Source organism: Tupaia chinensis, unplaced genomic scaffold, assembly GCF_000334495.1.
Source record: "Tupaia chinensis unplaced genomic scaffold, TupChi_1.0 Scaffold143836_2, whole genome shotgun sequence".
Taxonomy (NCBI): domain Eukaryota; kingdom Metazoa; phylum Chordata; class Mammalia; order Scandentia; family Tupaiidae; genus Tupaia; species Tupaia belangeri.
In genome coordinates this window covers 1,144,272-1,168,034 of record NW_006203687.1, presented here as the reverse complement: position 1 = coordinate 1,168,034, position 23,763 = coordinate 1,144,272, and the positions used below count along the sequence as shown (strand labels likewise).

The following is a 23,763-nucleotide window of genomic DNA, read 5'->3' as shown; positions in this document are numbered from 1 at the left end:
AAAATGTCAAAATTAACTTTAAAGGCACATCCACTATAGAAGCCATATTCTTTCTGAGCTGTTTGAGAAAAATATATATATATAAAAATATTAAAAGATAAATTATTTTCCTATCACAAAACCTCGGGCTTTTGAATTTTAGCAAACCATATCTTTAAAGAAAAAGAGTTCCAAATCAGAGTAGAACTAGTGACATGTGAAATCATGGCTCACAAAATATATCTTAAAAAGAATCTGACTCATGAACACTTTTTGCCAGCCTGCTCTAAGCCACAGATGTTGTTGCTGCTTAAACATGAACAGAAAGCAAGACTTACATGTCAAACATCTGAGCACAGTAGCTCACCAGTACTCAGCCAGCACAGCCCCAAAGATCTGAGTACTTCTCCAAACTCTACTGCTAAGCTCAAGAGCTAGCACTCTGAGCAGGTTACTGAAACTCTAAGCCTCAGTTTCCACATTATAGGGCTAATAAACTGCCTCCTAAGATTGTTTTGTGAGGATTAAATAATATATGTAAAAACTCAAGTCTAGTTCCTAGAATGCAAAAATAGTTCAATAAATAATAGGTGTTGTTATTGTTATTATCCTTATCAATTTCAAGGTCTTATTCTTTAAAATGTCCTGTTTATATGGACATTCACTCATGTTTATAAAATTTTCAAGGAAAGATCTCATTATAATGAGGCTGAAATTTATGATTTTCAGATGTTTTTCTGAGGAACTGAGAGGGGAGGGAGAACTCTAATGCCATACCTCACAGCCAAGACCAGCTCTGGGTATTTTTTATGTCTTGACCCTTACTCATAGGATTAACCAGCTGGAGCTCTCGAACATTGTGAAGAGATTTTGTGCTACAGTTTTCTATTCTTTTTTTTAAGTTAACATTGTGGAGGAAAAATATCCAGCAGCCCATGATGGACTTAGTATCTTTGTAGGGAGTCCATCTTAGAGGCTCATCCAATTCTGATTGGCGTGGGATTACATAAAAGAGGGAAACATCCTGTGCTCAGCCCTTCTAAAACTTGCCTTCCTGTGGGCCCAAGTACAATAACATCAGAGGCCAAAGGCTTCTCAGCTACTGAGAAAAGGCAAGACCAGTTGACCCAGAGACCCCCTCAATCACATTTCTCACCATTCTACCTGGAGGCTTACCTTTAGGGGCAGCACCTCTTTGTTTATAGAGAAGAAGGAAGCCATGGCTTTTGTCCAGGAACAAAGACCAGCGACATTCCCACACACACGTTTAGCAGTTTCGATGTTATAGTCAGCCATTTCAAAGTAAGGATTTAAAAACTCTATCACCTCTTCGTTGATTGTGTCTTTGGGGAATTGCTGTGGAAAAGAAGAAGATTAAGTCATACATTATGCACTCAGTGCCACTGAAACTATTAAACAACCAGAAAATGGATGAATGATGGACATCGCCAATATTTCGGGATATTAGACAAAAGTTCTAAAGCTAGAAGCACAATAAGGAACAAAGGTAAAAGACCCTCTTAAAGTACACTTTGTCTTCTGTAAATAAGAGATACAAACCCTAAATAAATATACTCAGGTACAGGGAAAGAATAAACAATTTAGATGATGTACACTAATATGGTTCTTAGAATTTCCAAAGCAATAAAAATATCTTGTCACTAATTCTAAATAAGTGAATTACAGAACTATAAAGTCAACAGTGAAAAACAAATACACAGGAATATTCAGCCTAGGACATATATATTTAGCACTTACCAACAACTTAGTGCTTAATGCATTTAGACAGCGGTGCTATTAAATTCCCCTGAAATGCGAAGATAATAACTTGGCCAGTAGGCCCCGAGGGTGATGAATTAATTTTTAATCATAAATTCCCCTGAAATGCGAAGATAATAACTTGGACATTAGGTCCAAAGGGTGATGAATTAATTTTTAATCATTGAACTATCAAGAATATGAGAGAATTATTATCTTCTGGAGAAATAAAATTTTAAAATAGTAGCAGCAATGGATTAAGGATGCCTTCCTGCCTCAAAAGGGGAAGATTGGCCAAACAATGGAAGTGGACCTTTCAAAGGTGATATTTGATCATCTACAGGAGGTGATTAAGTGTTTTACAAGTAGGAAGAAATTTAATACCTAAATAATTCAGTGAAACAAGACTTCACAGATCACACATAACGGAGAGTAAAATACACTCTCATTTAAGACATTCCTTAATGTAAGGTAAGTTTCTTTTATAAAAACCATGAAGCCAGAAGAAAAGACCAAGGAATGTCTGAGAGCGACAGGAAGGCAATAGGACAAAAGACAAACAGCAAGGGGGCTTCTAAGAGCAGTGGCTCAGTCCTTAGGTGAATAGGCAAGGACCTGCCAGTCACTTGCTAGGACTCCTCTCAAAGTCCAATTTCGTGTCATAGGGTCTCATAATTATTCAGCATAAGACTGCATGGCCCCCTAGGCTTCTAAACTAGATATAGTTACAGGCTCTGTGAGGTACCTCACATAATGTGCTAGCCACAGCAGCAACTTGAGCAATGCTGAACAGAAAACTTCATGAAACACAGTGCTAGAGTTACAGCTTAGAAATGGATGTGGATCAGTATTCCTACCCAGTTGTCTCAAGATATAAATATGAATGATAAAACTACTAGAAGAAAACGGGACAGCAGGGGGTATCGAGGTTAAGGGAGTGGGATCCCATATGACCATCTGTGTGGTTTGGAGTCCTGGACATGGCAGGCACATCTGTGTGCATGCCCAAAATCCCAAGAGGAGAACAGAGGAGAAGGGATTACATCATAGCCATCCCCACTGGAGGGTGATTTCTCACTTTTTGTCCCTCAGTCTCTCTCCAGAAAATGTATGTGCCGTATAACCAAAAAGATAAAAAAGAAAAAAGAAAAAAAAGAAAAGAAAGAAAGAAAGAAAGAAAACAGAAGAATTTATTCTACATTAGAGGTGGCCAAAGATCTCCTAAACAGAAACACTACTAAGTAAAATATTTATTAGTTTGACTGCATTAAACCTAATAACATCTGCTTATCAAAAGACTCCATTAACAGAGTGAACAACTAAACTAGAAAGCAGCAAAAGATATTTGCAAACATGTAAGTGATAAGTTGTCATATTTTATATATAAAGAAATTCTACAAAGGAATCAAAAAAAGTTAAATGGACAAGAGAACCCAACAGGCACTTAACAGAAGAATTCCCAAGAGGCTCATAAACCTTTGAAAAGGTTTTCAGCAGCTGTCATCATCAGGGAAATGCAATTAAACTCAAAATAATAAGACACTACAAACCCATGAGGAGAGCTCAAAAGTAGAAAACGTAGAGCATGTGGAGTTGGTGGGTATGGAAACCCACACAACCATTTCTGAATACTTTTTGGCACTATCCTGCAAGAGCCAGTTGTTAAACATCTACCACACACCATTACATCTTCATACGTAGGAAAGACATACTACCTAGTAATGAAAAAAGAACAGAATATTGCCCCTTGCAACAATAAGAATGAATCTCACAGGCATGTTGGATGAAAGAGATCAAAACAAAAGAGTTTCTATGATAAGATTTGATGAAAGTTGAACTAGGGGAACTCTAAATCTGAGAGGGCTCACCCATAATGTTTACTGATCCCAAAGAACACACTCGGAGGTCCAGCAGGAGAAGATGTGAGTTTATTATTTGCATGAGCAGGACAGCAGCTGGGCGGAGAATGGCCAGCACCATCATTGAGCACAGGCTCAGGTTGTACACATTAAGATTAAAGAATACATACACACCTACGAGATCTGCAAAGAATCCCTGCCTCCAAGGCCAGGGTCTGGTTCCTACATACACATTGTTGAAGATTACAATCAAAGGTCTAGTTATCAACTAGGAGAATCACCAGAGCTTGTTCATTAATTTAGTGCCTCTGATCCTGGGATGTTAATGTGAGGAGGTGCATAACCCTAGACAGTCTTAGCTGTGAGCCAATTCAGTGAGGTAAGGACACGGTCATGGGATAGTCACAAGGCCCAGCTGGACCAGCAGCCAGGTCTCAGGGAGCGAGGGCAGAAGGAAGGGGAGGAGAGCTCAATGCATGGGGCCTCCCTCCACATGTGAATTTCAAAACCAGCAAAATTCATTAGGAGGATTAAGGTCAGAATAATTATTATCATAAGGGTGGTTATTAACCGGGTTGGGACACGGGAGATTTCTGAGATCTGGAAATATATATTTGCTTTCAGAGTCCATTAATAGGTATATGGGTAGCACATGTTCCTCAAGCCATACAATTAAAATATATGTATTTTTTATTTTATTTGTTTTATTTTATTTTATACATTCAAGCACATTATTTAGCTTACAAAGTGAATATTCCAGTATGTGAACATTTCCCTCTAGTCCAAAATTTATGTATTTTATTACAATTGTTCTATTATAATAAAAATGATGGAAATCAATACTCAAAAATCATTGAGATTTTCAAAATAGATATGCATTGTGCATATTCATATGCATATAGCATAAATGCAAATACCTTGTCTTCTTAAAATTATTTTTTTAGTTTTACTAAAATATGCATGTCATTGATGATGCTTTAATACACCTATAACCAGGTAGGAGAAGCATGACATGTCTTATATTTGAAAGAGCAAATTGTGCTCTGAAAGAAAAAGTCTGAGTACATGTTCGAATGTGCATGTAAATCCTTTCTGAGAAACTTACTCTATGACAGGACTTTGATGTCACCGTGAAGACCGAGTCCCCGCTTAGCCCGTCATTACTGAACTACCAACCTGTAAGTTCTGTAAAAAGTTCCCTGCTGTCATCAGTTTTAAGGACTCCTGCCAGGATGGGATGGTACAGCTTTTTTCCAGGTCAATTTTCACTGCATTGACTTTTCTTTGAAACAGCAACAGCACACAATCCATGATCCGCATGATGAGGTGAGGGGGTCGCCCCAGCGTGCGGACAGTCGCAATGTCAGAAGGCTTGATGGTCTGGGGACGAAAGGAGGAGATCATCCAACCTCAGACAAGAGCAGACAAACCCTTCCTGTCTAAGGGCTGCAGTTTCGGCAGAGAAAGCACACAGGCTGAAGTTAGATGCAGAGGCGTGGGGTTTAGGTGCATATTTACCCCAAAGAAACAGTGTCCTCAAATGCTCACATTTTAACTTTTCAAACTGACAGCAAGAGGAGAGAAATGTTGGCAAGCAGATAAGGAGCTGTGACTTCTCTAAAACTCTGCAGACCGCTTTGTGTCAGAAAAAGTAACAGTACTATCTAAAAAAAAGAGTATTCAGCACTTCAGGAGGTATCCGGGGTTTGAAACCAGGAAAGATACAGTATTTGCAGCGCTCTTTTACTCATTAGTGATGTAGGTCAAGGATCTGTCGCTCCCTCTTAAACAATTCAGACTTGTCACGGTGGACTGGCACTAGAGGGGAGCTGCAGGGCTGACAGATTGAATAATTAGAGGTTTCATAGCTGGGAACTGACCTCTAAATGAGGGAACTCAAACAATGTGAATTTCACTAAGCTGCCTCTCAGAAAAGTTCCATTCCATTTCTAAAACAGCTATCCTTATGGAGGAAACTATTTAATAGTCACGAGACACATTTTGGTTGGTAGTAATTGTTCTATTGCCTAAACTCTTTATGGAATAAGTACTGGAAAATGTTAAGCTTAAGAGCCTGGTACTGGCCCCATAGTGCAATAATTACCAGGAGTATAGGCACACACCCATAATCCAGGCTGGCTGAGACTGGGGGGAATCTGTGGTGTAAAGACACTCTGGGGGTCTCCCTCTTTCTCTTTCTCAAGAAACAAATTACTAAACTTTCACCCCTTTGGGGCTGATGCAGTTCTCTGCGTCTGACCCCGTTCCTCCCCTTGGAAAGTAAACTTTTTACTAGCCACTGAAAACCAAAAACAAAAAATGCTAATATAAGGGGCAGCAGGTAGTGTAGTGGCTAAGGTGCTGGACTCCCACATGACTGACCAAGGTTCAAGTCCTAGACCTGGAGGCTTGAAACTCACACTAGAGTTGTATATGTGAGTGCCCAAAATCCCAAGAGGAGAAAGGATTGCAGTGTGGCCATGCCCCCGGAGGGTGATTTCTTACTTTTTCTCTCTCCACCTCTCTTTGTCTCTCCAACAAGCACATGTGCCCTCTAGTAAAAATCTCTAAAATATTTTTTAAAAAACTAGTACCATTTTCTTATTTCTGGGACAAAAGGTAAATAATATATATTCATTTTCTTCCAAGTGTTGAAAACCTTCTATTGTGTTTGCATTTGCACCTCCTCTCAAAGAAGGTGGTCATTTGAAATTCACTCTTCTGGTTATTGATGTATATAGTAAATTATCCCCACTTTCTTATCTGTGCGACAGTACTCTGTAACCCACCCCACTGTTTACGAGCCCTCTCGTACCTGTTAATTACATTCTCGGTATCACTCCTATCCTTCTCCCCTTCCCATCTTCTGATACCCACTTTATACATATTTTGAAAACCAAGCTATCTCCCACAATGCTCAGTTACATTAGGTACCCAAGAAAAAGGAATTGGTCAGCAAAGGGACAGATCTAAAACTCAGTCTCTTTCAGCTAACAATTAAATTTCTCTTTTCTCTGTAGGCACAGCAATGTAACTGGTATGTGGTCTCCTATACGCAATGGCAGTAGAACAATTATCTAAGGCCGGCCCCTAGCATAGCAGTTAAGGCAGCCAGATCCCACATACAACCATACTATGTCAATCAAAAAGTACGATGAAAATTATTACAAAAATAAAGTAAGTGGGCCGATCCCACAGCACAGCGTTTAATGTTGTGCAAGGAGAACCAGATTCCACATGGCTGACTGTGGTTTGAATAATGATTTGGGTGGCTTGAAAAACACACGAGGCACATGTGCATACCTAAAACCCTGGCAAGACGGAGAAATGGAGGAAAGGAGGCGGCAGCATGACCACACCCACTGGGGCCTGTTGTCTCTCTCTCTCTCTTTCATTCTCTCTCTGGATAGTGCATGTGCCCTCTGGCAATTAAAATTTTCAAAAGATAACCAATGACTTCTCATCAAAGCTAATGATATTTTTAAAACTAAAACAACAATAACAAAACACTGTATTGGGTAAATCAGGAGTGTAAATCTATATCTTGGAAAATTTTTTTTCAATATACTAGCATTTGTGAAAGCTGGACAGCTATACATTAAGGAGAATTTAGGTTAAAAACTAGAAATCGCAGGTAGACATTTATTTGATGTGTGTGGCTATGAAAGAAAGGAGAAAAATAGAATAGCAGTCAGTGTAGAAACTATGAACAAATTAAAGTAATATAAGATGTAAGGACTTGGGAAGCAGCAGTTAGCGTAATGGCTATGTCGCTGGACTCCCACGTAGTCGACCGCGGTTCGTGTCCCAGATCCGGTGGCTTAAAACTCACGCTGGGCATGTGTGCGTGTGTGCCCAAGATCCCAAGAGGACAATGGAGGAGAAGGGATTGCGGTGTGACCATCCCCCCTGGGGGGTGATTTCTCGTTTTCTGTCTCTGTCTGGCGAGTGCACGCACCCTATAGCGAAAACCTCCCCCCCTCCCAAAAAAAGATGTAAGGACTAGATAGGCTTATTTTACTTTAGCTTTAAAAAGAATTTTCAGGGGGGCCAGCAGGTGGCATAGTGCCTAAGGTGCTTGATTCCCACATGGTTGACCAAGGCTCAAGTCCCCAATCTGGCAGCTTGAAACTCATGCTGAGTATGTGTGTGCACACCCAAAATCTCAGGAGGAGAATGAAGGAAAATGGATTGCAGGGTAGCCATCTCCTCTGGGGGACAATTTCTCACTCCCATGGTATGACTTGAGTCCTCAAAGCTGGACCAGCCCTTTAAGGTTGGCTTAGTTCGCTGAAGCCATCACATTTTCTTTTCTCTTTCTTTCCCTCTTTTAAATTTGCAATAGGGCATGTGGTATTCACCAGAGAAAGACATAGAGCAAGAGAGAGAGAAAGGGAGAGACCAACCCTCGAACATGGCCACACTACAATCCTGTCTTCTCAGGATTTTGAGTACACATGCACACGTGCCCGACACTGTTAACTATATTGTAAGTCTGCTCAAATTATGTCATTGATAAGCTACATTAGATCAGTCATTCTTGACTTAGATAATTCATAGGTGGACCCAGATCTATATCTTACAGATGACCTACTCCAAAGTCCTTAACTAGTAAGTGAGGAAATGTTACCTTAGAATGTTTATGTGACTTTCTCAAGTATCACATATTAATGATAACAGATTTGAAATGAAAACCTGGGACTCTTGGCCACTGCGCATGACACTGCTCTCATTTATGAGAAAAATGAGGTGTTAAATAGCAGGTGGTAATAAAGTCTCCAATTAGAAAATCCTCCTTGAGGGGCCAACAGTTGGCAGGGTGGTTAAGGCACCAGACTTCCCCATGACTGACTTCTGTTAGCATCCCAGGCCTGACAGATTCAGATTTATACTGAGTGCATGTGTATGCATGCCCAAAATCCCAAGAGGAGAATAGAGGAGAAGGGATTGCAATATGGTCATCCCCCTGGGGGGTGATTTCTCACTTTTCCTCTCTCTGTCTCTCTGTCTCTCTCCTGTGGCCATATGCACCCTGTGGCAAAAACCTAAATAAATAATAAATAGATAGATAGATAAGACTTTTTAAAAGAAAGATGTTCTCAGAGGACTCAGAAACATGCCTCATTTGTCATTTAAGAAAATCCCATGTGGTGTATTCACTAATAGATTATGTAATAAAATAATAATAACATTTCTTTTCTTATTAAAAAAAAATTGAATAATTCCAATGGGTAGAGCTTTGGTGTGAGCCAGCAAAGAACTTCCTTGTTATTCATTGTTTTTGCTTTAATCCCCCTCTGAGGCTGGCATCTGATATGCTATGCAGATTTACCTGCAAGGCTGCCTCTGCTTCTTCTAATGCTGGTTTTGCAGCCTCTAGTTTCTCTTCAGCAATGGCTTTATCTTTAGAGATGCTGTCTACAATGGCCTCAGCTTTGTCCTTCACCTTCTGCACTTCAGCCTTGACCTTTTCAGCAGCCTGTGCTTTCATGGTCACTTCTTTCAGGACCTAATTCCACATGAAACAAACAAACAAAAAAATGCCTCATCAAAAACTATAAAAAAGCCCAGCTTAAAATGCACATTTTTGCCTTATCTTGTTGATTTTTGCCCACTTATCCAGTAAAGCAAGACTACTTTATTCTAATGGAAATAGACATTTTATACTCCCACAGTTATAAAGTACTATCACCAACATTTGCAAACTGGAAATTCAAAGGCAGATGGCACACGTGTAAGCGAGATCCACCCACCGTGTCCGCCTTATCGTTGGCCACTTGCAGTTCCTTTTCTTTTACCTCCAGTTCTTTGCTCAGAGCAGCAACAGATTCTGAAGCTTCTTTTAGCTTTTCCAAGCCAGTATTCATTCTGAGATGGAAAACCCAAGTGAGCAATGTTAAAATTTCTGTCCAAATACTTGGCCACATTTTCCCATTTCTAGTCCACCAATATGAGGAGTAATGATCACTTGAAGAACGAATATGTATGTTTTCAATGTTTTTCCCAATCATTATTATTATTCTAATTATTTTTCAAAACAGTCAATCACTATTTCTCATTTTGCTTGTGAAAAGACTTTACAGAACGTTCAAGAGTGCTTGACAGAAAGGATGTAAGTCCAGGCTTGACTCCAGACTTCCAACTTGTGTGTGTTCTTCAAAGACCATGTGTGGAAAGAGGGAACCCACTGAGAACAACTAGATTTTGCATCATGCAGGAAACACCTGTAATGACATTCACTAAATCACAATAGACTTCAAATGCTTGAAGCTCTATCATGGAGAAAAGAATATACAAAATTTCTCTTTCCAAAGGAGACCAATGGGAAGTTAAAAGAAGAAAGATTTGGTCTCAAGAAAAGCAACTGCATTTAACAACTTCAGAACAACTTCAGGAAGAAAACAGCTGCCTGCCTGAACCTTGAAATAATGTAATCTTAGTATGGGAGCCCTGGAGTCAGACAGTGATACAATAACAAAACACTCTGAGAGGCTGACCCACATAGGAGTATTCAAAGTTGACACCCAGAGACTGCACTGAACGCTGCCTGCAAAGCCCTGCCCGTGATCAGGGACTAGCTGGAGCTGGGAATGGATAGCAGCACTGGGCCTCTGATGGAGGTAACAGTCACTCTCCTCTCTTTCCCTCCCGCCCTCTCTCTCTCTCTCTCTCTCACATACACACACACACACACACACATAGACACACAGAGATAGAAGAAATAAATGAATAAGCTTTTTAAAAAGTTTTTAAAGTTGGGAGTCCTCAGAGTCATTTAAATCAACCTCCCTTATATAGCAGCCCTTACTGATTCTGGCCATATTAAGAAGCTGTGCATGTTCAGAAAAAAGCCACGGTGTGTGACACAAGCAATAGGGCACCACTGCCTGAATCTGGAGCCACATGGGAGACCTAGCTTCAGTTCCCAGATCAACCTAAACAGGGTGGGTGCAGTGGCACAAGCCTGTAACCCTGGCTAATTAGGAGACTGGTCTGGGGGACTGCAGTATGGTTCGACCCTGTCAAAAATACAATTTATTTCCTCACCCTTTCGCTTGCTCTCTCTCATTCTCTCTCTTATAAAAAAGAAAAGAAAGGCACAGAGAAGTGAAGTTTGAAGTTAAATTCAGTCAAGCAGGATAGTCACCATGCAGCAGGCACATGAATCTACCTCATTTGGAGGAGGGTGGGACATGAGGGGCCAGCAGGGAGGAGGTGTGTCTGCATTCTCAACTCTTTCCAGGTCTACCCATTCCATCATTATGTCATTCAATGTCATAGAAAGAGACAGACCACATAAAATCCTTGCAACAATCAGTCCTACTGGGCAACAGAGCAGGGCTTCTCAAACTGCCTGGTCGACACTTTGGGTTGGGTAATTCTTTGCCCTGTGCACTGTCAGACGTCCCACAGTGGTCCTGGCCTCTATCCATGATGAGCCAATAATAGCCCTCCCCTGTCCTACTGCCCCGGCTGTGACAAATGAAAATGTCTCCACTCTTTGAAAAATGTCTACCAGGTAGACAAATGTCAACCCTGATTGAGACCCAGCTGCTTTAGCATATCTTCAAACTTGAACTTCATCCTTACCTGTTGGCCAGTGTCTGTACTTCCTCATGCTTTTCACCATAGATGAACTTATAACCCTGAATAAAGGAAAGGTACGATTTGGGTGTCACGTGGGTGGAACGTCGGAATCTCTGGAAATAATCAACACACTTTTCAGCGACCCCATCCTGGAAGGAGCCCATGCACTGAACCACCTTCTCCTTGGTTTCCAAACTGCAGTCAATCTCATAGGAAGAGAGGAAGTGCTCAGACACTAGAAAAAATAAAGATGGCCGCATGTGACATAGTAATATAAATTACCGTTTTAAAATTTCACTGGTTAAGACTTCATTTCTCATGAATGCATACTATTTCTGGAGCCCCAGCTAGGTTAGATCCATGTCAGCATTTTTGGGCCCACACACACAACATCAACAATTTAATTTTCCCTTTCAGGTCTAAAACTATAAAAACTTTAAGTGTATCATCACTCTTTGTTTGCTGGTGCTTGTGCAAAGAAATCTCCTCTACACAGCTGCAGGTTCTGGTCGGCCGCCAGCCTGGTTTATGGTTTACATAAGGATAAAAGTGGTACAAATAGCTCAGAAATCAGTGCCCACCTGGTACTCATATTTAACAATCCCATTTATTTTTTTATTCAGAACCTGCCATGCCCTTCATTCCCCCAGGCTCTGATTGAATTTGGCAGGTGGAAATGTTCATTGCTAAATTTTTTTATGCCCGGGTCATCTTATTCTTTAATGTGGCAGCTAGTCATTTGTGGTCAGTTCTAATTCACAGCATCCTTCAGACATGTTTGTATAAAAATTTCCTCTAGAGACCTTCCCTTTTCCCACAGTACCAACCAAGGGACCGACTCTAAGATGACATTTCACACTGTAGGAACAGACCCAGCATCAGAGCTAGTCAATCACCATGTGTATATCGAACGCCTACACATATCCACTATGCAATGGGTGCCATGGAACAAAAGAGGAATATGAAATTCGGTCTCAACCCCAGGGGATTTATAAAGGTTCTGCATTATCCAGATAAAAATTATTACGAACCTTTTTAGGTATCTTAGAAGAAATAACCTAAGTAGATAAGAGCTATAAATAGAAACATGACTGATAAAACTCAGAGGGGAAGAGGAGTCAAGTGATCAAATCTCACAGGGGATAGTTAGCTAAGACACAAAAATGTGTCTTCAGTGCTCACAATTAGTGGTTGAGCACTAAATTCTATTTTTTAAAGATTTCTGCTACAGGGCATGTGTGCTTCCCAGAGACTAACAGAGAGAGAGACAATGAGAGGAAAAGGAAGAAATCATCCTCTAGGAGAGATGGCCATGCCACAGTCCCTTCTACCATTCTTCTGGGATTTGGGGCATCCATGCAGATGTGCCCAGAATGATCTTCAAGCCACTAAGTCCATGACGAATCATGGTTGGCCATGTGGGAGTCCAGCACTTTAACTACCATGCCACCTGCTGACCCCCCTAAATTAAGTTCCTAATGCTGATACTGCGGGGTAGTATTTAGATCTGTGTAAATAATAGTGATGATTCATCAGCTTGATTACATATATAGTTTACCACACCCTCTAAAGCAACATATTAAGATTCTGAAGTCATGTTTACTCATGTAACTTCAGCAGACATTATAAAGAACAGTTCAAATTCCAAGAAGTTAAATTCTGGGCACTGGAAATTTAATAACAGTTCTTACCTATGAATTTTTTTGTAGCTGTTAACCACAATGGGTGCAATATTTACCATGCACCAGACATGACACCAAGGGTTTTACCTGGCATTATGCAATGCTCTCAGGGAACTTTCCCAGTTTCTGAAAATGATTTTTTTCTTCCTATGAACAGAGAGTGTCAATAATAGTGACCTTTTTCTTTATGTAGCAAGCTATCTTTTTGTCTCTCCAAAAAGTCAAAGAGAATAAAAATGGAATGGATTTTAAGTACATCCTTCCTTAGAGACACAAGCTCTGGTGCAAGAAAGGTTATATAAAGGGTCATAACGATCCCTATTAGGGTGACCCACACCTGCTGAGTCTTAATCAAGGGACCATAGAAAACCCTTTGTCATCTTCAACATCCAACCACCAAGGCAGCAACCCCAGCAGCGGGCCCACCTTTCAGTATTTTACAACATAAAATAAAGCATCGTTGTCTTTAAATGTTTCATTAAAGAGATTCAATCTGTTTAAATTCATACTATAAAAAAATCTTTTTTTTTCAAAAGCGCTATAGTTTATAAAAATACTAAAAATCTGGTATTCACTTTATGAACCTCGATAAATCAGAAAAGCACACAAATAAATTAATATTTTTATTTAACTGGGATTATTTCTTCTTTTTTAATTGCCAGAAGGCACATAGGTACTCATCAGAAAAAGAGAAAGAGAGAGAGAGAGAGACAAAGCAGCCCCTAATGAGATATGGCCATGCCACAATCCTTTCTCCATTTCTCTATCCTGTTGTGATTTGAGGCATGCCCATACACAACCAGGCATGTTGCCTTTTCAGGAGACTGGAGTCAAGATTCAAACCAGTCAGTCATGTGGGATTTGGCTCCTTTAACCACTAGCCCATGGGGCCAGTCCAGAAATATTTCTTGTAATCTAAATATGCAAATTAGAAATTGATATATTTCCTGGTTGATATGGAGGTGATAATTTAACTCAGAATTGGCATACTTAAGTAGTTTTCTAGAAATCCTGTTGTTGGGACCAGCAGATGGCATAATGGCTATGTTGCTGGACTCCCATGTAGTCGACCGAGGTTCCAGTCCTGGACCCGGTGGCTAAAACTCATGTCAGGTGCACGCATGCGTGTGTGCCCCAAGATTCCGAGAGGAGAATGGAGAAGGGATTGCAGTGTGGCCCTTCCCCTCACCCCAGGGGTGATTTCTCACTTTCTGTCTCTCCGTGCCTTTCTGGCAAGCGCACATGCCCTATAGCAAAAAACCTCTCAAAAAAGAAAAAAGAAAAAGAAAAAAAGAAATCCTATTGTTCATTTTCTAAAATAACAAAAACAAAACAATTAAGCAGTTTCAAAACCTACAGATGGTACTCTCAAAATAACACAAAGGAGATTAGTAGTGGCTGTATACATGTAGGCTTTCCCCAGAAGATTTTATATCTATTAAAGAAAAGTGCAGTATCTTATGTCTTATCATTATTTTACCCATTACTGTGGCTAACACTCTCCTAAATGTATGTATAGTATGCAGACTGTATAGACATACTAGGCCAAATTGGTGACGTAACTACAAAACCTCACTGGTTATCCAAAGGTTTAAAAAGATTGAAACAGTCAGATGCATTATAGAAAGTACACATGTTACAGGAAGTTCGAGAAGAAGGGAAATTTTAAGTATTCCTAAGTGAACAGAGTGGGACTGAAGGAGGTGATTAAGTTTGGGAACTTGGATGAACAAAGAGCATGAGGAAGGACATTCTTGGTATGGGAGACCTGTGTGGGAAGATAAGGGTGATTAAAGCATATTCAGAGGACAAAGTGGTAAATCTGAAGGAAAAAAGAAAAAGTTGTGTTATGTTACAGAAAAACTGCACTGGAGTTGGGGCCATATCATGAAAGTATGAATTTTAACTCAGCTGATTCATTCAAGACTGTAAGCATCAGATACAAGTAGCTGCTCAAGTTGTGAACAAAAGGTATGTAGTCCTTGACCTCATGAAGTTTTTAGCCTAGTAGGAGAGATAAGCCATAATTAAATATATCTGGGGCTGGCAGGTAGCATGGTGGTTAAGGTGCTGGACTCTCATATGGCCGAACACAGTTCAAGTCCTGGACCTGGTAGCTTGCTTTCTCACTTTCCCTTTTTCTCTCTCTCTCTCTGGTCAAATTAAAAAATAACAATAACAAATAAAATTAAATAAATAATTCTTTTTTAAAAATAATTAATTAACTATATCATCCAACTAGGAGCATGCATCATAAACTATGACTAATTCGAAGAAGGAAAAGTGCTATCTGCCAGGAGGCAGGTAACAAGTGCCCTGGTTTAGTGGAGGCACAGAGAAAAGAAGCACAGGAAGGGTTTCCTGAAGAGGTGACAGCCAGTTGAGCCAGTGTGACCCAGAGGGAGGAGAGTGCAGGGAGCAATGAGAGGAGGGCATTGCATGGGGAGAAAAATGGTACATTCAGAGCCAGGACAACAAAGCAGAAGGGAAAAGGAACCTCAGGGGAGGCTGGGGAGGTAGGTGGAGCCAGCTCTTCCCAGCTTTCAAGGCCATGCTAAGGATCATGCTCTTTTTCCTAGGAGCAATGAGAAGGCATGGGAGGCTTGAAGCAGAAAACAATGTGACTGGATTTGTATTTTTACCATTATCCTGTCTGTGAAGTGAGATGAATAGGAGACAGGTGAAAGAGGGAGAGAGATCATCAGAAAGCAATTTGGGTTTCCAGGTGAGCAACTGTGAGGGCTTGGTGTAGGATGTCAGTGAAAGGGAAAAGCTGGATTCCACCAATTATTTAGGAGGTGGTCGATGTTCTGGGGATGGATGGGGCTTGAGAGCTGAAGGTATAACGGGTGTGAAAGACAGAGGTCTCTGACTGCCTAGTTGGATGAACTACGGTGGCACTTCCCTGGCGAAAGGGGGGAAGAGAGAGCAGAGAAGAGCCAGTCAGTTTCAGACATTTTGAATTTAAGGAGCCTATGAAATTTGATAATGGATCAAGCAGTCGGTTGCGCGCATAGATTTCAATCCAGGGATAGACCAGACTGTAGATCAAATTAATGGGGCACATTATATAGAAGGCTAAGGGTGAGCTTTCTGAAGGAGCAAATCTGGAATAAAGAAATTAAGTCTGGGGGCTGGCTCCATGGCCTGGTGTATAAGGTAACTGATTCCACACAGCCAGATGCACAGCTGGAGTCCTGGACCTGGTGGCTCGAGAACTGTGCCAGGCATACATCTGTGCATGCCCAAAACTCTTAAAGGAGGGAGAGATGGAAAACAAAGGATTGCAGCATGACCTTGCACCATGGGGAGGGTGTGTCCTCTCTCTGTCTCTCTCTAATGAGCATATGTGCCCTTTACAAAAAAAAAAAAAAAGTAAATAAGTAAAAGAAACAAGGCTGTCTTGCCCTGAAATGTTTGTGGCTCAACAAATGACCTGAAGCTCAATAAAAATGTTTTCAATAAATGAAAACATGAATTCTGCATGAAGCCCAGAATACTAGCTGGGAACTGAGAGCAGAGAAATGAAAGGTTCCTGCCCTCTGTATAATCTTGACTTGAGTCGACTTGAAAGAATGAGACAGATAAGCAAAAAATTAACCAAAAAAATATCAGTGAGAGATCTGTCTTATAATAGAGAGGATGGCTAAAATAGAGATTTGGCAGGAAGAGCTCTCTACTTAAATTAAGTCATCTTTGCTATCCTCTACTGCGGTATTTTTGTCACCTGAAATTATTTTTATTGTTAACCAGGAAACCTTACTGGATATCATACAAAGAACTTGCAGAGTAATTATCATATTTCTTAGTAAACTTTAATGTAGCTCTGAAATACTATTGTTTTGTGCTCTGCATGTATATCCTACTTTAAGGAAATATAACATCTTACCTCTAGCTTTATTTACATTTTTATGGGACTTAAAATTTTAAATCACTGGTCTTTTATTTATAAGACAAAGACTTCATAAGATAAAAAAAGTATGCTTCAAACACATTAAAATATTCTGTGTTTAAAAATCACAGACTGGAAAACTATCCTTGTCAGTAGCAGTACACTGGGAGAACACTCTTCCTTAATGTGTAAGGGTTTTCATGAAAAAAAAAAAAAAAAAAAAAAAACAGATGAGTAGATGGATAATGGATAGATAAAAGATAATAGCTAGATAACTAGAAAGGTAGATAGATGATAGATATGTAACATAAATAATAGATAATAATTGATAGATGCTAGATAACTAGATACATAGATGATAGCTAGATAAGCAGAGAGATAACTAGATTAGATAAATGATAGCTAGCTAACTAGATAGATATATAAATTGATAACTAGATAAATAGATGATTGATAGATAGACAGACAGACAGATAAGCAAACATGGGTTCCAGCCCCAGTATCACTCCTACTGGTTCCTCCCACCTCTGACAATTCCCTCCGCTCCACTCTCTCCACTTTCTCCATCTCTACGGAGACAGGTTCATCTGTCCTCCCAGACGAGGTCACACACCGCTGTGGAGGTAGTGGTAAGGCAGGAGGCTTCGGGGGAAGGGAAGAAGGGTCCAGAACACCCTTTCCTCTCCTCCACTTTACCGTTTTACCTGTTAGGGCTATCTATCAGGTACTCCTGGAAAATAAGGCTTATGTTTCTGTTTAAAATAATATAGTCAAAGTTTGAAAGCCACTACTGGGATGAGCAGTTGGTGTATGGCTATGTCGCTGGACTCTCATGTGGTTGACTATTGTTGGATTTCCAGACCCAGTGGCTTAAATTCATGCTGGGCGCATGTGCATGCATGCCCAAGATCCCGAGAGGAGAATGGAGGAGAAGGGATTGTGGCATGGCCATCCCCCCTGGGGGGTGATTTCTCGCTTTCTGTCTCTTTGTCTCTCTCTGTCTTTCTGGAGAACAAACACTCCCTATAGCAAAAAACTCTCAAAAAGAAGAAAGCCACTACTTTGAAACAGGGCTCCCTGGTGTTCTGATACAACAGATGAGGGATGAGACCTGAGTATCTGCATCTTTTAAAATATTATGGATAATTTCTTACCAAAAGCCATAAAAAGCCATAAACTAAATGTATGCTCTCTACCCTCTCCTGTACAACTCTAATATTCCAGTTTCATTTACAGAGTAAGACGCAGTAATGTTGGCTGGGACAGAAGATCAGACAGAAGCAGAGAGCAGCAAGGAGCCCGCTCAGAGGAAACTCCCATTACGTTCTTGGTCGAAAACAGAACCAGCAGAGAACTGGTGGGTAGTGCCCTTCTCTTTGGTTTCCAGCACCGTAGCCATGGGAAGGAAATATCCAAGAGACACAGGGCTCTAACTCGTCTAGGGTTGACAAACTCACTTAAGAACACAAACACTGCCCATGAGATTACGTCCTCAGTGCTTACCTGTGGTGTCCCCACTGCTACTCCAGCTAAGGCAAAGCCTTCCGGCATCCCTGAGCGTTAGACCAAGGTCCAGATTGCAGATACCATTCTCTAATAACCACACTCCAGGAAAAATAAGCCTCCAAATATGAGAGAACTATATTGTAACAAAAATCTTCAAACGTCAAAGTGAGTAGGCTCAGCCCAAGCCCAAGACACCAAATGGCACTGAGGGCAAATCAGCACACAGACACCACACACCCGAAACGCTGCCAGAAATCTTCCCGCCATACTAACCAGCAACTAAGGCGTCCTTAGGCCATCGGCTGAACCAGTCAATAGTGCATCCAGAAATAAGGGCGGGGAACTTCAAAGCGCGATTTCGAAATTTCTCCCCGACGGGTGAAAAGCAGAGCACAGTGTGAAGGTGCTGCCGGACGCGGCCCATAAAGTAGTCGTAGAGGTTCTCGTTGGTGGGAGGGCGCCGGGGGTATTCTTTTTTCATGACTGACATCAGGTCACTAATAATTTCATCAATTTCATCACGAGCAAATAGGTTAGAGACCTTAAAAAGCAGTAGGGGGCATTCAAATTCAGTATATATGTATAAAACAAATCAAAATCTATAGCTTGCTATGTACACTATGTCGATCTTCCACTCACATTCTTAAACTCACCTTTGAAAATGGACTGAAAGTTTTCAAGATGAAACACACTGTGTTTTTCTAGAGAATTATTTATTTTTTAATTTACTACTACTACTTTTATTATTATTTTAATTTGCTATAGGGCACATAAGAAGGTGAGAGAAAGAGACAGAAAGAAAGCAAGCTGCCAGGCCCAGGACTCAAACCACAGTCACTATGTGGGAGTCCAGCACCTTAACTACCACAAAACCTGCTGGCCTCAGAACATTTTTAAATTACCAGGCAATTCTATCAAGAACTGCAATGTCTTAGCCCTGAAAGAGAGTAAACAAACATACATTCAAATTCGTTTTCCTTCTCATTTCTCTATTCTTTTTTTCCTTTGTCACTTGGGACATTCACTGATGTTCTCAATGATTAACTTCACATTTCGATTGAAAGTTTTATTCTTCAAAAGCCCAGGAGGAAATGCCCTTCTTTAAGCTGAGTCTCTAATTCCCAACACCTCTTATATTCTAATGGAAAGAAACAGAGGGCTTTAAGTAGGAGAAAATCAGAAGAGAAAAAGCATGTGAGAAATAAGAGTTCTCCTACCTCACCCGATGATAAAACGTTGTTCATATATTCCAAAAATGACTCATCTTTAATCTCATTATCTGTGAAAACAAAAGTGATTCCTTTTCCTTGCTGACCGGCTGTTCTATACAAAACCTTTAGATCTTCCATCAGATTGGATGTGTTGTAGGATCTAAAGAAATATTGCCATTATGTCATTAACTAAAATAGTTTCATAGGAAGGAAAGAACCTTGCTACAATGCTGTATGACATTTTGCTAACCCCCTATAAATGCTGGCTTTATTACATCATATAGGTTTGCATATAAACTTACTGGTTAGTTGATGTTTAAACTCCATATTTCATAAAACATTATAATTAATGCTTTTATACACATACATGTACAAATACAATTTTTACAACTGTCATTTAAATGTGTATATGAATTATTTTTAAAATATTTGTTGGCAATGGTAATAAAAATGTTAAATCAAATATTTACTAAGCACACATCTCCATCTGGTATTTTAGAAGACATCTCATAAATTAAGCTAAACTCAACTAAATCCGGTTCAGGCTTTGACTCTATGGGGTGAGGGGATGCCCTATTACAAACGGTGCCCTCCTCCTCCCTTCATTGTTGCTATTATTCTGTGGCATATTTGGATTCATAAAAGAGTTTTATGAAATCACTGGGCTACTGGAAACATTATAAAATATCCCATTCTAAACCTTCTTTCACTACCAAAAATAATCTTTAGGTTAAAGTCAGCCCAGTAAATGTGAGAGAGGTTCCAATACAGAGTAGCCCACCAAGAGTAAAAGTGAAGATATTCCAATCCTGGAGACCCAGACTTACAAAATTATTACTTATATTGGTATCATTAAATAAACTCAGAATTTAGAGGACAAGAGAAAATAAGTGTCTGATTTTTTTAAATCTATTAAATATTTCACTTCTATACTGTCTTTTTTTTTTTTAACCTAAAATCTAGAATTAGGGCTACTACAACCATGCATTGATATTTCTTTTTTTGGGGGGGAGTGGGTTTCGCTATAGGGTGCGTGCACTCGCCAGACAGAGAGACAGAAAGCGAGAAATCACCCCCCAGGGGGGATGGCCACGCCACAATCCTTTCTCCTCCATTCTCCTCTCGGGATCTTGGGCACACACGCACACGCGCCCGGTGTGAGTTTTAAGCCACCGGGTCTGGGACGCGAACCATGGTCGACTACGTGGGAGTCCAGCGACATAGTCATTACGCTAACTGCTGGTTCCCATGCATTGGTATTTCTAGGAGATTTCTCAAAAATGAGAGCTAAGAGATCAGAAAAGTATTTCAAAGTCAGTCTCCCTTAAAAAGAAAAAGAAAAAAAAAAAAAAAAAAAAAAAGCACAAAGGGAAACATCTCACCCAGCCTCTGGTAATATGAGGAAAACTTTCAGCCCAGTCCTCCTGATCTCAAGGACACACTACCTCTGATAACATGATCTGACACATTTAACAAATGGTTATGTTTCCCATGTGTGAGGCTCTTGTATCTCAACCTTGGCCACATGACTATGCAAAGGCATGAGGAGTAAAACCATTTCTTGAAGGCTATGAAAAGGAAGACTTGGGACCAGCGGTCAGCGTAATGGCTATGTCGCTGGACTCCCACGTAGTCGACTGCAGTTCAAGTCCCGGACCCGGTGGCTTAAAACTCATGCCGGGCGCGTGTGCGTGCGTGCCCAAGATCCCAAGAGGAGAATGGAGGAGAAGGGATTGCAGCGTGGCCATCCCCCTGGGGGGTGATTTCTCACTTTCTGTCTGTTTCTCTCTGTCTGTCTGGCAAGCGCGCGCACCCTATAGCAAAAACCTCTCCAAAAAAAAAAAAAAAGGAAGACTTCATCCGTCCTTTTCATCAGTTATGAATCATTCCTGGTATGACAGACAGAGAGGAACTTATCTACCACAGTGAGGGTTGCCACAGGGTATGTTTACCTATCACATAAAGCAATGTGATGCAGGAGGTCACATCAGACTAGAAACCAAAAATCATGCAACAGATTTCCAGCCAGATCTGGAATGTCAGACAACCCACAGCTGAGCTTCAGTTCCTAGATGGGCTATGGCTATCTGCCCTATGACCCGTAAAGTTGTTTTGGAAATCAAATTATCTTATGTATATGAAAGTACTCTGAAAACTATCAGATTTTATACAAGTGTTAGGAGCAAATATCTTAGAGTCGAATGTCTTCTCCTACAGGTTATCATTTGTCTAACTTTGCTTCTCCACAAGCTAGAATAATTATTTGTGAGGTAATGAGAATTATTTTTCCTCTCTCCTGGCATGTAAATACAATTATAATTTTTGGATGTACTGTCTAAGAAGATCCCTAATTCAGATGAAACATAAAGTACAACAGTGTCACAATAACACCTTGACTATCTAGATCTCCAAACCTAGAGGTTGATAACAGTTAGCCCTTGTCTAGGCAGGTGTCTGTGGGTTTCCTCTGTGAGACAGGTCAGTGACTTGTTTTGCCCATCAATGGCCAATAGGCAGAACTTCCTGCCTAACTAGCCTCCTGCTCTAACCATAATCCTGAAATTCTGTTTAACCTCTCTGACTCACCCCTGCTTATCTCTTCATGTTCACTTCTCCCTGACTAATCCTGTTTTCTCCCTGCACCGCATACACATACCGAAGGTCGGCTCCTTAAGTTCCCCACCTTGATGAGTAGCAAAACCATCTCTCTAGTTTCCCAAGCCAAAACTCAGGATGCATCAAGTCCAAAAAGCTCCCACTTCCTAACAATCTCTTGAATTGCCTTCTCCTGTCTCACTGCTACCACTCATGACACCATCCTATTTTTCCCAGACCCCTGAGATAGCCTTGTTAGTATTTCAGTTAGTTCCTTCCATCCCTCTTTTGTGCATACAAATCTGGCGTGTCCTCCCTGGTGGTAACTCATCAACACTTTCCTGCTGCTCTTGGATGAAGTCCCAATGCCTTCCCATACCTTGTAAGGCCTCCATTTCTCTTCCCTACCCACTTGCCCCCCATGTACTGTATACCCAGCCATATTAACTTCCTCCAGGACTTGCATGTGACTCCATGTGTGCTGAAGCACATCCTTTACTTCTGCTATCTGAGATAATTCCAACACATATTCAGGTCTCAGTTTAAACAATACTTCCATCAGGAAGCCTTTTTTGATCATCCCCTAGACTAGGTTAGAAGCCCCTCCCTCATGCTTCAACAGGATCTGATCTGCCTTTGCCTCCCTATAGATTTGCATCTAGAAAACACACCTTACTGAGTGGGTTACTCAGCTGCCTGTTTCCCTTAAGTCACTGAAAGGTCCCTGAGGACACAGGCTAGGTTTACCTTACCCACCTCAGCAGGGCCTGACACACAGTCAGTGTTCAATACATATTTTGAAATGTATAAATGAGTAAAACCATATCTGTGTCTCATCTATTTTTCCCCTGTATTGACATTTTTGAATTCCAAATTAATACTTAGCAGGGCTCAGTGTCTTCTGGAATGCCACAAAAGAAGTGCGCACAACACTCATACCATCTATAACATCAAAACGGAGTGACGGCTGCTCACTAAACGAGAGAATGGAGTGTTTCTAAAGCAAATTATTAATGTGAAATCCCCACGGTTATGACAGAGGTTGAAAAGGGAAGATGATAAGTGTACATTCAAGAAGGAAAACCACTATGATTCTTTATGTATAAGAAAAATGCATTCTTAACTTCAAGCGGCCTCTGAGCACCTTTTATCAAAATCCATTTCAGGCTAAAGTAAAAGTTTGTTACCTTGTCAGAGTGATCTGGAAGGAAGTGTAGCCAGCAATGAATGAAGCCAACCTTGTCAGGCTCTGCTTTCCTGATCCACCCACTCCGACCAGGAGGGCATTTCCTCGAGGAGTACGAATGATGCGAGAGATCTATAATATGGAATAGAACAGACATATATATCTCAACATGTAAATACTCCATTTTTTTCTATTCACTATAAGAATAAGACCAAATAATCTTTTCTGAAGACAGAGGTGTCTGATCAGACGGAAAAGATATACCAATTGGAGGACTGAGAGCATTTCTGAAATAGAACAGAAATTTCTATATGGGATTCTTCGGACAAGCTAGGGGCTGTGGGGTGTGCTTTTAGGGACTATGGGGGCCCTGACACAAGAAAGTCGGCACACAGCCCAGACTGTGGCTCATTCTATTCTAAATGAGATAAACAAAGGGGAGTTTGAGATTCCCTTTCAGTTTGCCCAATCTTACATAGTGTGATAGGGAAGAGAATAGAAATGTCAG

The 23,763-nt window shown here is 40.6% G+C and overlaps 1 protein-coding gene across 1 annotated transcript in view; it reads right to left on the bottom strand.

The window, feature by feature from the left end:
- DNAH5 (dynein axonemal heavy chain 5) overlaps positions 1-23,763 on the bottom strand; it is a 306,494-nt gene that overhangs the window by 63,232 nt on the left and 219,499 nt on the right. The window contains exons 57-64 of the mRNA XM_027767025.1: positions 23,257-23,387; positions 19,481-19,634; positions 18,537-18,804; positions 11,187-11,418; positions 9,350-9,464; positions 8,929-9,105; positions 4,773-4,976; positions 1,156-1,335 (exon numbers count right to left, since the gene is read on the bottom strand). Coding sequence (XP_027622826.1) covers positions 1,156-1,335; positions 4,773-4,976; positions 8,929-9,105; positions 9,350-9,464; positions 11,187-11,418; positions 18,537-18,804; positions 19,481-19,634; positions 23,257-23,387 — 1,461 coding nt within the window. The remainder of the gene's footprint in view (positions 1-1,155; positions 1,336-4,772; positions 4,977-8,928; positions 9,106-9,349; positions 9,465-11,186; positions 11,419-18,536; positions 18,805-19,480; positions 19,635-23,256; positions 23,388-23,763) is intronic.